The sequence below is a fragment of the Canis aureus genome, chromosome 2 (assembly GCF_053574225.1).
Source record: "Canis aureus isolate CA01 chromosome 2, VMU_Caureus_v.1.0, whole genome shotgun sequence".
NCBI lineage: Eukaryota > Metazoa > Chordata > Mammalia > Carnivora > Canidae > Canis > Canis aureus.
The window spans coordinates 31,763,923-31,779,359 of record NC_135612.1 but is presented as its reverse complement, the minus strand read 5'-3'; the positions used below and the strand labels follow the sequence as shown (position 1 = coordinate 31,779,359).

At 38.4% G+C, this 15,437-nt stretch overlaps 1 protein-coding gene and 1 pseudogene across 1 annotated transcript; one reads left to right on the top strand and one right to left on the bottom strand.

Moving 5' to 3' along the window:
* Positions 1 to 789: 789 nt before the first annotated feature.
* LOC144289781 (olfactory receptor 6C3-like) lies at positions 790 to 8,666 on the bottom strand (annotated as a pseudogene).
* A 4,046-nt stretch (positions 8,667 to 12,712) lies between these two features.
* Positions 12,713 to 13,540, top strand: LOC144290335 (olfactory receptor 6C2-like). Its single transcript, XM_077859468.1, has one exon. It carries the CDS (start codon positions 12,713 to 12,715, stop codon positions 13,538 to 13,540), a length of 828 nt encoding a protein of 275 aa, XP_077715594.1.
* Positions 13,541 to 15,437: the final 1,897 nt, after the last annotated feature.

The window sequence follows — 15,437 nt, the reverse complement described above, 5'->3', positions numbered from 1 at the left end:
ATACATATCAACATAAAGATACAAGGAATGTCAAGAAGCAGAGGAAAATGGTCCAAAGAAACAAAATCTTCATTAGCAGACTCTAGAGAAATATAGATACATCTGACAAATTACTCAAAATAACTGTCATACAGGGGCTCAAAAATTAGAAAAGTGACAGGTGTTTTAGTTTTATTGCATTTGCTTCAAATCTTTAACAGATATCAATATTTTTTCAAAAATGAGAGAGAAATAGAAATTCTATAAATAGTACTCAATATCATGATCGATATTTACCTCGTAATATGCACTGAATTTCGGAAAATATATTATGCTCTGTACTTAAAGTGTAATTCACAATGACTTAGGATTTCTAAGGACTGAATTTAATATACAATAGTATAGGGAGTATAGATTTTTTAAATGTTAAGAGATCACCAAAAACATCTGGAAAATTCACAAGAATCACACATGAATTTTGAAACTATAAGGGACTTTAGAGACGTTTATTAACAAAATTAACACTATTTTTTACATTGTGCTATACAGTATGCCTTATAGAAATACATTTCATTTCCATAAAACTTTGTAGGAGAAATAAAGCTTTCCATACTTTACAATATGTCAATAAACATGTATTGGAGAAACACGGGTATGGAAGTAGAAAAAATGGGTGGGCACCTATTAAATAATTACAAAGTGGCATATAAGAGACTAGAAGAAGAAGCATACCAACTTAGATATTTAGGAATGTCAAGATTTTACCTAGTTACTCTTTAGAGTGTCTTTTTTTTTGCCAGAAGAAATGTTTCATTTACTTGAAGAAAATACTACTTTATGGACCATATCTTTGAAAGCTTGTTTTACTTGCTGGTTTCTCAGAGTGTAAATAAAAGGGTTCAGCATGGGGGCAACAGAAGTATTGAGAATAGCTACTCCTTTGGTCAATGATGCCGTTTCTTTTGCAGAGGGATTAGCATACATAAATATACAGCTCCCATAAGAAATGGAAATGACAATCATATGAGAAGAACATGTGGAGAAAGCCTTTTTTCTCTGACTGGCAGATGGGATTCTCAAAATAGTTCTGATTATATACAGATAAGATAAAATCACCAAGGCCAAAGTGAATAGCAAGGCAACTAAATCAAAGTAGAAACCAATTACCTCTAGGAGCCACGTATCTGAACAAGACAGTTGTAAAAGGGGAAAATAGTCACATGCAAAGTGGTCAATGACATTGGAAGCACAGTAATTCAGCTGGAGTAGAAGCATAAGGGGTGGGAAAATGGTCAAGAACCCACCGAGCCATGCACAGAGCACAAGTAGAGTTCAGACCTTCCTGATCATGATGGTGGTGTAATGAAGGGGCTTGCAGATGGCAACATAGCCGTCATAAGACATGGCAGTGAGAATGTAAAATTCCATCACCCCCATTAAAATAAAGAAAAACAGCTGGACTGCAGAATCGTTATAGGAAATAGTCTTATCCCTGGTGATAATTGCCCCCAGAAATCTAGGAATACATACAGTTGTAAATAAGATTTCTAAGAAAGAGAAGTTTCGGAGGAAGAAATACATTGGCGTCTGTAGATGAGAGTCCACCAAGGTTAGGGTGATGATAGTCAGGTTTCCAGTGACACTTAGTAAGTATGTGACGAATAAGAAGAGGAAAATCACAATCTGAAGGTCAGGATCATCAGAAAGGCCTAGCAGGACAAACTTGGTGATCACTGTGTGATTTATTTCTTTCTCTCTCTCCTTTTCTTCTTTTAAAGATATTTAGGTGGCAAGAGTATTAAAGGGAGGAGATGGAATGTATAATTCATGATTATCAATATCACCACCATTGATACAATTGTAAAATATATTCTATAATCCATGCTCATCTTAATTTCTTTTGTCTGTCTTGTTTGCATTTGATTATAATATGTATTTGCATGTTCTGTCTTATTTATTGGTTGTCTTATCTGAAATATTGCAGTTGATGTTTAGAAATTTTCATGCAATTACTCACATCATTGAAAAATGGTAAAATCAGTACTTCTTGCTTTATCCAATTTATGTACTTCGTTGTATTTTTGTAGAAAAATTATGAAAAATACGCACCTTGGAGGAGGGGCAAGATGGCAGAAGAGTAGGGTCCCCAAATAACCTGTCCCCACCAAATTACCTAGATAACCTTAAAATTATCCTGAAAATCTATGAATTTGGCCTGAGACTTAAAGAGAGAACAAAAAAAAAAAATAAAAAATAAAAAAATAAAAAAAAAAAGAGAGAACAGCTGGAATGCTACAGTGAGAAGAGTTCACGCTTCTATCAAGGTAGGAAGACGGGGTGGGGAAAGAAATAAAGAAACGAAAGGCCTCCAAGGGGGAGGGGCCCCGCGAGGAGCCGGGCTAAGGCCCGGGCGATTGTCCCCAGGACAGGAGAGCCCCGTCCCGGAGAAGCAGGAACTGCACCGACCTTCCCGGGCGGAAAGGGGCTCGCAGGGAGTTGGAGCAGGACCCAGGAGGGCGGGGATGCCCTCGGGCTCCCTGGGACAGTAACAGAGCAACTGCACGCCCCGGAGAGTGCGCCGAGCTCCCTAAGGGCTGCAGCGCGCACCGCGGGTCCCGGAGCAGCTCGGAGGGGCTCGGGTGGCGGCTCCGCGGAGGGGGCTGCGGGGTGGGAGCAGCTCGGAGGGGCTCGGGTGGCGGCTCCGCGGAGGGGGCTGCGGGGCCGGGAGCGCGAATCCAACAGCGCAGGCCCCGGAGCACAGGGGCCGGGACACAGCCCAGGATCCGGCCTCACCCCGGGACAGGCAGAGGCCGGGAGGGCCCAGGACTGCAAGGACGCTCCTGCCCCGAGCTGAGCAGATCAGCGGCCCCGCCCCGGAGCCTCCAGGCCCTGCACGCCGAGAGCTCCGGAGTTCCTGCGGGAGCTGAATCCAGGTTTCCAGAGCTGCAATAGCCACTGGGGTTGTTCCTCCTGGGGCCTCACGGGGTAAACAACCCCCACTGAGCCCTGCACCAGGGAGGGGGCAGAGCAGCTCCCCAAGTGCCTCCCCGGGACAGGCAGAGGACGGGAGCGAACAGGACCGCAAGGACACTCCTGCCCTGAGCTGAGCAGATCAGCGGCCCCGCCCCGGGGCCTCCAGGCCCTGCAGACCGAGAGCTCCCTAGTTACTGCGGGAGCTGACTCTAGGGCTGCAGAGCAGGCCACGGCCACTGGGGTTGTTCCTCCTGGGGCCTCAGGGGGTAAACAACCCCCCACTGAGCCCTGCACCAGGCAGGAGGCAGAGCAGCCCCCCCAAGTGCTAACACTTGAAAGTCAGCACAGCAGACTCCTCCCCCAGAAGACCAACCAGATGGACAAGTTCCAGGGGAAGTCAAGGGACTTAAAGTATACAGAATCAGAAGATACTCCCCCGTGTTTTTTTTTTTTTTTTTTTTGCTTTTTGATTTCTGTTTGCTTTCCCCACCTTTTTTCCCTTTCTTTTTCTTTCTCTATTTCTTCTCTTTTTTTCCTCCTTTTTTCTTTTTTCTTTTTCTCCTTTCTCTCCTTCTTTCTCTCCTCTCTTTTTTCCTTTTCCCAATACAACTTGTTTTTGGCCACTCTGCACTGAGCAAAATGACTAGAAGGAAAACCTCACCTCAAAAGAAAAGAATCAGAAAAAGTCCTCTCTCCCACAGAGCTACAAAATCTGGATTACAATTCAATGTCAGAAAGCCAATTCAGAAGCACTATTATAAAGCTACTGGTGGGTCTAGAAAAAAGCATAAAGGACTCAAGAGACTTCATGACTGCAGAATTTAGATCTAATCAGGCAGAAATTAAAAGTCAATTGAAAGAGATGCAATCCAAACTAGAAGTCCTAACGACGAGGGTTAACGAGGTGGAAGAACAAGTGAGTGACATGGCAGCCGAGTTGATGGCAAAGAGGGAAATTGAGGAAAAAAGAGACAAACAATTAAAAGATGATGAGGATAGATTAAGAGAAATAAGTGACAGCCTGAGGAAGAAAAACCTACGTATAATTGGGGTTTCCCAGGGCGCTAAAAGCAACAGAGGTCCAGAATATGTATTTGAACAAATCATGGATGAAAACTTTCCTAACCTGGGAAGGGAAACAGGCATTCAGATCCAGGAAATAGAGAGACCTGCCCCCTAAAATCAATAAAAACCGTTCAACACCTCGACATTTAATAGTGAAGCGTGCAAATTCCAAAGATAAAGAGAAGATCCTTAAAGAAGCAACAGACAAGAAATCTCTAACTTTTATAGGGAGAAGCATTAGGATAACAGCAGACCACTCCACAAGAACTGGCAGGCCAGAATGGGCTGGCAGGATCTATCTAGAGTCCTAAATGAGAAGAATCTGCAGCCAAGAATACTTTATTCAGTAAGACTCTCTTTCAGAATAGAAGGAGAGATAAAGATCTTCCAAGACTGGCAAAAACTGAAAGAATATGGGACCAGCAAACCGGCTCTCCAAGAAATATTAAGGGGGACTCTGTAAAAGAAAGATGAATTCCAAGAAAACAGTCCACAAAAGCAGGGACTGAATAGGTATCATGATGACACTAAATTCATCTTTCAATAGTAACTCTGAACGTGAATGGACTTAATGACCCCATCAAAAGGCTCAGGGTTTCAGACTGGATAAAAAAGCAAGACCCATCTATTTGCTGTCTACAAGAGACTCATTTTACACCTAAGGACACCTACAGGCTGAAAATAAAAGGTTGGAGAACCATATACCATTCAAATTGTCCTCAAAAGAAAGCAGCGGTAGCCATCCTTATATCAGATAAACTAAAGTTTATCCCAAAGACTGTAGTAAGAGATGAAGAGAGACACTACATCATACTTAAAGTATCTATCCAACAAGAGGACCTAACAATCATGAGTATTTATGCCTCTAAGGTGTGAGCTGCCAAGTATATCAATTAATAACCAAAGTTAAGACATACTTAGATAATAATACACTTATACTTGGTGACTTGAATGTAGCACATTCTACAATCAACAGATCTTCTAAGCACAACATCTCCAAAGAAACAAGAGCTTTAAATGATATACTGGACCAAATGGATTTTACAAATATTTACAGAACTTTACATCTAAACACAACTGAATACACATTCTTCTCAAGTGCACATGGAACTTTTGCCAGAATAGACCACTTACTGGGTCACAAATCAAGTCTTAACTGATACCAAAAGATTGGGATCGTCCCTGTATAGTTTCAGACCATAAGGCCTTGAAATTAGAACTAAGTCACAAGAAGAAGTTTGGAAGGATTTCAAACACGTGGAGGTTAAGGACCATCCTGCTAAAAGATGAAAGGGTCAACCAGGACATTAGAGAAGAATGAAAAAGATTCATGGAAACTAATGAGAATGAAGATACAACCGTTCAAAATCTTTGGGATGCAGCAAAAGCAGTCCTGAGGAGAAAATATATCGCAATACAAGCAACCATCCAAAAACTGAAAAGAACTCAAATACAAAAGCTAACCTTGCACCTCAAGGAGCTGGAGAAAAAACAACAAATAGATCCTACATCCAACAGAAGAAGAGAGTTAATAAAGACTCAGGCAGAACTCATTGAAATGGAGACCAGAAGAACTGTAGAACAGATCAACAACACCAGGAGTTGGTTCTTTGGAAGAATTAATAAGATAGATAAACCATTAGTCAGCCTTATTAAAAAAGAAGAGAGAAAAGACTCAAATTGGTAAAATATAATCATGAATGAGAAAGGAGAGATCACCACCAACACCAAGGAAATACAAAAGATCTTAAAAACTGAGAATGAGCAGCTTTACACCAGTAAATTAGGCAATCTAGAAGAAACGGATGCATTTCTGGAAAACCACAAACTACCAAAACTGGAACAGGAAGAAATAGAAAACCTGAACAGGCTGATAACCAGGGAGGAAATTGAGGCAGTCATCAAAAACCTCCCAAGACACAAAAGTCCGGGGCCAGATGGCTTCCCTGGGGAATTCTATCAAACGTTTAAAGAAGAAACCATACCCCTTCTACTAAAGGTTTTCAGAAAGATAGAAAGAGATGGAATAATTCCAAACTCGTTCTATGAGGCCAGCATCACCGTAATACCAAAACCAGACATAGACCCCACCAAAAGGAGTTTTATACACCAATATCCCTGATGAACATGGATGCAAAAATTCTCAACCATATACTAGCCAATAGGATACAACAATACATTAAGAATATTATTCACCATGACCAAGTGGGATTTATCCACTGGATGGAAGGCTGGTTCAACACACATAAAGCAATCAATGTGGTTTATCATATCAGCAAGAGGAAAAACAAGAACGATTGGATCCTCTCAATAGATGCAGAAAAAGCATTTGACAAAATACAGCATCCATTTCTGATCAAAACTCTTCAGAGTGTAGGGATACAAGGAACATTCCTCAGCATCTTGAAAGCCATCTATGAAAAGCCCACAGCAAATATTCTCAATGGGGAAACACTGGGAGCCTTTCCCCTAAGATCAGGAACAAGACAGGGATGTCCACTCTCACCACTGCCATTCAACATAGTCCTAGTATTCCTAGCTTCAGCAATCAGGCAACAACAAAAAAAAATAAATGGCATTCAAATTGGCAAAGAAGTCAAAGTCTCCCTCTGCACAGATGAATGATACTGTACATAGAAAACTCAAAAGACTCCACCCCAAGATTGCTAGACTCATACAGCAATTTGGCAGTTTGGCAGAATAAAAATCAATGCCCAGAAGTCAGTGGCATTTCTATACACTAACAATGAGATTGAAGAAAGAGAACTGAAGGAGTCAATCTCATTTACAATTGGAACAAAAAACATCAGATACCTAGGAATAAACCTAATCAAAGAGGTAAAGGATCTCTACCCTAAAAACTATAGAACACTTCTGAAAGAAATGGAGGAAGACACAAAGAGATGTAAAAATATTCCATGCTCATGGATGTGAAGAATTAATATTGTGAAAATATCCATGCTACCCAGGGCAATTTACACATTCAATGCAATCCCTATCAAAATACCATGGACTTTCTTCAGAGAGTTAGAACAAATTATCTTAAGATTTGTGTGGAATCAGAAAAGACCCTGAATAGCCAGGGGGATATTAAAAAAGAAAACCATAGCTGGAGGTAATACAATGCCAGATTTCAGGTTGTACTACAAATCTGTGGTCATCAAGACAGTGTGGTACTGGCACAAAAACAGACACATAGATGAAAGGAACATAATAGAGAATCCAGAAGTGGACCTCCAACTTTATGGTCAACTAATATTCGACAAAGGTGGAAAGACTCTCCACTGGAAAAAAGTCTCTTCAATAAATGGTGCTGGGACAATTGGACATCCATATGCAGAAGAATGCAATTGGACCATTCTATTACACCATACACAAAGACAAACTCAAAATGGATGAAAGATCTAAATGTGAGACAAGTTTCCATCAAAATCCCAGAGGCGAACACAGGCAACACAGTTTTTGAACTTGGCCACAGCAACTTCCTGAAAGATACATCCATGAAGGCAAGAGAAACAAAAGCTAAATGAACTATTGGGACTTCATCAAGACAAAAAGCTTCTGGACAGCAAAAAAAAAAAAAAAAAAACAGTCACAGTCAACAAAACTCAAAGACAACTTACAGAATGGGAGAAGATATTTGCAAATCACCCATCTGTTAAAGGGCTACTATCCAAGATCTATAAAGAACTTATGAAACTCAACAGCAAAGAAACAAACAATCCATCCATGAAATAGGCAAAAGACATGAGCAGAAATTTCACAGAGGAAGACCTAGCCTTGGCCAACAAGCACATGAGAAAATGCTCTGCATCACTGGCCATCAGAGAAACACAAAGCAAAATCACAATGAGATACCACCTCACACCAGTGGGAATGGGGAAAATTAACAAGACAGGAAACAACAAATGTTGGAGAGGATGTGGAGAAAGGGGAACCCTCCTGCACTGTTGGTGGGAATGTGAACTGGTGCAGCCACTCTGGAAAACTGTGTGGAGGTTCTTTAAAGAGTTAAAAATAGATCTGCCCCACGACCCAGCAATTGCCCTGCTTGGGATTTACCCCAAAGATACAGATGCAGTGACACGCTGGGACACCTGCACCCTGATGTTTATAGCAGCAATGTCCACAGTAGCCAAACTGCAGAATGTGCCTCGGTGTCCATCGAAAGATGAATGGATAAAGAAGATGTGGTCTATGTATACAATGGAATATTACTCAGCCATTAGAAACGACAAATACCCACCATTTGCTTCGACGTGGACCGACCTGAAGGGCATTATGCTGAGTGAAGTAAGTCAATCAGAGGACAAACATTATATGGTCTCATTCATTTGGGGAATATAAAAATATAAAAATATAAAAAATAGTGAAAGGGAATAAAGGGGAAAGGAGAGAAAATGAGTAGGAAAAAAAACTTTCATTCTCCTAATGATTAAAAGAAAGCATTTAAGAACTAATAATCAGATAGATGGGGAAGACAAACAAGTAGATCATACGAGTATGCCCTACAACAGAAATCATCAGATGACCCCCAGCATTTCAACAATATAAAAAGAACATAGTGAGAATCTGATTGCCATTTTATCATCAGACTTTTTTTCCCTGCCACTAATACTATTATGATTGCATTTTTTACCTGGGGACATTGCCCCACAGGTGCTGGTTAAATTTTTTTCTTTGTTTTTCTCTATTTTGTTTTGTTTGCCAAAGTTAAATTTACTGTAGATTCACTAGTGGTTCTAATATAGTTACTAAGGACATTTTCACTGTTCACTTAATTGTTCCCTGTGCACCAATAAGGCCATGCCATTTCTATTAATGAAAATTTATAGAGCAAATCATTTCTTTGCACAGAGAGGTCAAACCATTTTGATTTCCATAGTCAAGGAGAGTTGCTAGCATTTGCTTGCCATGTTTGTCCATCCTTTCAGTTAAAGAATTCAGGAAAATATTATTTGATAGCTCAATGAAAGATAGGAACTCTCATTGACCCATGTTAGACTTGGTGATGATAAGAGCAAAGGATGCTATTCTCTATGCCCTTGCATATTACCTTGCATTTGCAGTCACTCCTACCCAGAAGAGCATGTGGAGTTTCAAAGTATACCAAAGTTAACTCAAAATTATAACCACTAGCACCCAGTGTTTCTCAGATTCAAGAAACAACTTTAGATTAAATTTCCCAAAAAGTGATGAGGAACCACCAGAAAGTAAATATGAAGTGTTTGTCATTTTTGTGCCTAAATGTTTGGGAGCTGGACTCATGGAAGGTGTATAAAAGCTGTCCCTGAAAAAAGGCAGTGAGTTTATATATTTCTACTAAAAAATCTGAGTACAAGACATGCTTAAATTTTCAGAGAGGATTTGAAAAGTAATTGCTGAGTTTCCATTTTGTTCTATATAACATAATAATGAATCTGAACATCATTTTTAAGCAGTGCTCTTGGAAAATATCAGAATTAAGAATAAGACTAGCTACAAACACAGCTGGAGAGTGTAGTCACTGTTGTGCTATAATGAGAAGGGCCAAAACAAGGATATCAGCAATTATTTCTCCCTTTTTCATAAGATGTTAGAATATGAGGGCTACAAATAACTTCAAAGATGCATCTAAAACACCCTGTTGAATGATTATTTAACTTATCCTTGAACATTTCCAGTCCATCTTGAGCTGCTTCAGTACCAAAAAAGAATCCATAATAATAATAATTAGTGTCACGCTAATTAGATTAAACTACATTGTAGGATTTGGAGACTCTGATATTCACTGTTTTTTTTACTGATATATTCAATCAAATAGCACAAAAATGTAAAAATAAGTACATTTGTTATTAATTTAAAATATTATAAGGTTTAGAAAATGTGTGACGCCTGGGTGGCTCAGTGGTTGAGCGTCTGACTTGGGCTCAGGGCGTGATCATGGAGTCCCAGGTTGGAGTCCCACATCGGGCTCCTTAGTGTAAAATTGAGTCTTTCTAATAAAGGTCATGTGGAAGCTGCCAAAAAAACTATTAATTTTATCATTTTGTTCCTTATATGTTGAGATATGACAAGCAAGTAAAATTTAATTTTGAAGAATATTTAATAACATGAGGAAAATACATCAGTGCTTGAAAATAATTGAATGGATAAAGTGAGGTTAAATGAGAAAAGCATCAAATGTTATTTTCAATATATTATTTTTATAAAATATAATAAAACAAGTAAATATTCATTTACTAGGCTCATATTTTATTATAGAGGATTCAAACAAGTAATGTTTGAAAGAAACATTTAAGGAAAAAATAATGGGGCAATGGGTAGTCCAGTTGGTCAAGCATCTGACTTGATTTCAGCTCAGGTCATGGTCTTGGGGTCCTAGGATCAAGCCTCAGTAGAGCTCTATGCTCAGCGGGAAGTCTGCTTGAGAATTCTCCCTCTCCTTCTCCCTCCGTTCCTCCCCCTGCTTGCTCACTCTCTGTCTAAAATAAATAAATAATTTTGAATAAGTAAAGGGAAAAATAATAAATAACAAGTCTCTATAATTTAAAATTATCCTTGATAGCAGAAAGTAAAATAGACATGGCCTAAAACTTCAATATTTAATATAATTTCTTTGTGCTAGTCCTTCTTCTTAAAGTAGTCATCCAATGATGTGAAGGTATTTACAAATTTTATTTCAGCCATTTCTTCTGAATTTAGGGCACAAGATTATATATTTTTATGATACGTAATGGTGCGCCATCCAGTGATATTAATTGGGGTGTCAGTGTATTGGCCAACACGAAAAATATGTGTGGCTCTTAGGAAATTTTTATGTCTTAGTCCAAGAAAGCAATCTTGAATCAGCATGCATTATTTATTTGCTGACACTCTTTATCACATAAGTCTAGGGCAGCAGCCTTCTATTATGGTGCATCTATAATGCCTGTCACACTGTGGCAACGCTTCTCAATGGGAAAAAAAAATGATGCCTTCTCTAAGCACAAAGGGAAACAACGCTTAAGACATTTTGTGAGGAATATCTTAGAGCAGCACACTAAAAGAACATTTATATTACAATATAATTGGTGACTCATGAGATTTCATTCTAGTCATTTATTGAAGAAACCCAGATGCCCCAGACATACTTTTTGGCTAGGAAACATTAAAAAAAATCTAACATTTTAATTAACTTGTGATTATTAGAATGGTCTAAAGATAAGCAATTGCCCAAAATCTTAAAATTATCGATTTCCTGGAAACACTTTAATTTTAATCCGGTTTGACCTGGGTCAGTAATTCCAGCTCTGACACTTCTTAGTATTGCCACAATTGCTGGGAAGGGTACATGAATAGGTAGGGAATGTGAGAAATGAGAAAGTACTCAGTGGCTTCCTGGAAGGTGGTGACAATCATTTCTTTGACAGGATCTTCAAAAGAAGCATCACAGGGAGACAGTTTTGTAGGGAAACTCAAAAAGATGGCTATTTTTCAGTTTTTAAGAATATCCACACCTAATAACCAGATTTCTTTATTCTCTGTGTCATATTTAAGCCTTCTTAAGGATTAATGCCTAATAATAACTGTCCTTTGGGGAAATAAGTACGGGCTGAGTCTATCCTTGGGCCAGAGTGCTGAGGACCAACGATAGGGATAGCAATTCCCTTGGCATTCCCAAGTCTTCAGAAAATGGAACAAAGGCAAAGAAGTCAACTCCTCACCCAAGTGGTATTCCCTTATGTCTGATCACCTTGAAGGATCTAGATTTTATGTTATTATTGCAGATGGCAAGTAGACTTAGAAGGCATTTGGAAGCTGAAACATCTATGTGTAAGCTACACAATCCCAATATGGATCATGGAAGCCTAAGGACAAGACTCTGTTCTCTGGGAAGGACATCAGAACATCTCACTTGTCATTATTCTGGGAAGGCTTGGGATGGGTGGGATGCTAGAGAACAGATGGATGTTGAAAGTGGAATTCAGGAGAGGAAACAAAAGAGAGACTGATCAAACTGATACAGGGGAAGGACAAAGACTCGAATATTTCAGTCTATTATAAAAAGAGAGCAAAGAAGAAATTCTGGAGAAGTATGAGACTCAAGAAATTTCATGGTAACTCTGTAATACTGTTCCCAGTTCACCCACACAGTAGAGACTTTTCCAGGATTTGGGGGGGGGGTTAAGTAATTATTTAAAGGAAGGAGTGTTGCAAAGCATGGAAATAATACAACTAAGACACTGGTGGTATTATACTATTATAGCCTATGAGAATGACTTGCTGATATGCTGTCCTGACAGGTGGGAAATAAAAATTGTATACATATTTTTCTATTTATTAACATTTATGAATTTCCTACTCTACACTGAGGACTAAAGATACCAAGATGGCTGGCCCTAATCTCAGGAGACTGTGAAATCCTTGTGGTATTTTCTGTATACTTTTAAATTGGTCCTATAACTGGAGTGGAAATTAAATTTCAGAGGGATGTTTTCTATAAACCATATTCTGAAGACCAAGGTAAAGCAGAGTCCAGGGAAATGAAGCATGATGCAATCACTTCTACACCAGATTACTGACAATCAAATAAAAGTTCTAAAATACACTTCTACTAGCTTGCTGGACTACTTTTCTCTAAATAGCTTATTGATATATTACTTTTATATTCTATTCCTCAGATTCAAGGTTTGTAACTTAATAATACAGACTCATTATATATCTGAAGTCAGTAATGAAAAATCATTCTGCAATAACATTCATCCTACTAGGATTAACAGATGATCCACGACTACAGGTTTTTCTTTCATTATTTCTGTTTTTAACCTACATTTTCACTGTTGCTGGAAATCTAATCATTATCCTCCTCACTCTTGTAGACTCTCACCTCAAAAAATCCATGTACTTTTTCCTTCGGAATTTTTCCATCTTAGAAATAATATTTACAACTGTCTGTGTTCCTCGATTCTTATACAGCCTGACAGCTGGGGACAAAAGTGTTACCTATAATGCTTGTGTCATCCAATTATTTTTTGTTATCCTCATTGGAGCAACAGAATTTTTTCTTCTAACCGCCATGTGCTATGACTGCTATGTTGCCATCTGCAAGCCCTTGCACTACACTATCATCATGAATGAAAGAGGATGCACAATTCTTGTCCTTTGCTGTTGGCTGATTGGGTTAATTGTCATACTCCCACCACTTATCCTGGGAGTTCAGCTAGATTTCTGTAACTCCAATCTCATTGACCATTTTGGTTGTGATGCATCTCCTCTCCTGAATATTGTATGCTCAGACGCTCAATTTGTAGAGCAATTTGTTTTAATCATGGCTGTGTTGACCCTCATAGTCACATTAGTCTGTGTATTTGTGTCATACACATATATTGTCAAGACCATTTTAAGACTCCCTTCAGCTCAGCAAAGGAAAAAGGCTTTCTTCACTTGTTCTTCCCATATGATTGTAATTTCCATCACCTATGGAAGTTGCATCTTCATCTTCATTGCTCAATACCTCAATCATCCCTTTGATGAACCCTTTCATTTATACACTACGGAATAAGCAAGTCAAACAAGCCTTTAAGGACTCAATTAAAAAGATGGCATTTCTTTCAAAGGATTAGAAAACTAAAAATATTTTTATATTAAAAACATCCATTGTTACTTCTCATTTTACCATGATTACATCACTCTTATGATCTATTCCCATAGATGTTCCATAGGTTTTAGTTGATATAAATTAGCTGTCATGAAATTCTTTTAGTGTGCATGTTACTTCCTTCTATATCATAATGTGTATCCAACACCCTGGAGTCTGTTTGAACTTGAGCCTGTTATTAGGCATCAAGCAATGAGAGAAGGTGGGGTGAGTCTTGACCAAGTTCACCATTAACCTGCAAGAAAATTACTTCAAAACTTATATATTTTTCAAGCAAGAGGAGATCAAACTCTTAAGATGGATAATAAATGTCTGCTTTTCTGAGGCTTTCAGTAAAATCTACTCACATGTGTCCTCAAGTAACCCCTGGAGATTATGAATTCAATTTGCAACCACATGATTAGACTTGAGTTGGTTTCAAAAAGTTTCAATCCTGTAGTTATAGGAGATATATGATTTATTTTAAGGAAGTCAGAGTTTTCTAACCTTTTTCCATACCTTGAGATGGAAATTTAAAATTGTGAGACAATCACTTCTCTTTCTCCAAGTTCTCCAGATACTTCAAAATAACCAAAGTTATAGCTCTCATATCCCACTAAAATATTCAATGATAGTAGCTACTTGATAAAAGCAAGCCATAATGGCAGTACACACTCAAGAGATGACAAAACCCATCTACTAATATGAGGACAGCAAAATATTATGGATATTTCTACAAATTAGCATTTAATGGGTGTTTGACTTGTCTAAGCTAGACTGCAAGATCTTGGATAGCATTTCATCTCCTACCTTCCCTGCTATTCCTGCCATCAATATCTACCCCAAATAATTAATAATAATAATAGTAATAGTAATAATAATAATAAACATCTATTAGGTAGCAAACAGTACTACTCATTTTGTAAGGTGAGGGACAAAACATACAATGTCCCCAAATAAAAAGAGTTATAAGAGAAAATAAAATTTAACCATAACTAAGGAAAATAAATGTTTACACGAATATTTAGAATAAGCAAAGAAGCAAGTTATGATTATTAATCATTCTAGATTTTCAAAAATCTAGAACTTTACAGAGTGTTTTATATTAAGGAAAAGAGCACAAAAATATAAGCTCAAGATAAAATGGAGTAACTGGGGGCATATATTCTCTTCCAATTCAAACCACTATAAATTTAAGCCAACATTTTCCAGAAAACTGACATCAGGCAAAAAAGGGAAGTGATACCTGAGAGGTGATTACTTCAGCTTACTTTCTGAAGATAGTGATGGGCAGACCCATGCAAAGTCAATCAGTCTGGCAGAGTTAAGAAGATGTAGGTGGTACTCCAGAAAGTACCAAGAGATACCACTCTAAAGTTCATGAGAAAGAATACCAAGAGGTGGAATAGGCATACAAAAAGATATCTGGTGATCTACAGATGGCTCCATCATGAGCATTCAGCTGAATACTGGTCAGGAGATCCGGGATCAAGTCCCACGTCAGGCTCCCTGCACAGAGCCTGCTTCTCTCTCTCTCTCTCTCTCTGTAATGAATAAATAAATAAAATCTTTAAAAAAAGAAAAAGAAAATGTCATAATTTACTGGGTATTATTCAGAAAGATTTGCCTCAGTTTGGGGAAGGAAATGACTAGGCTAAATGCTACTCTAGTCCAATCGAACACATATGAACAAGGACAAAACTGAAAGGACATCTGAAAGGACAAAACTTTTGTCCATCTGAAAGGACAAAACTGTTTCCAAGCAATTCAAGTGATACCAGAATAAAGCTAAAGAATCTTCATAGGGATAAAAATACATACA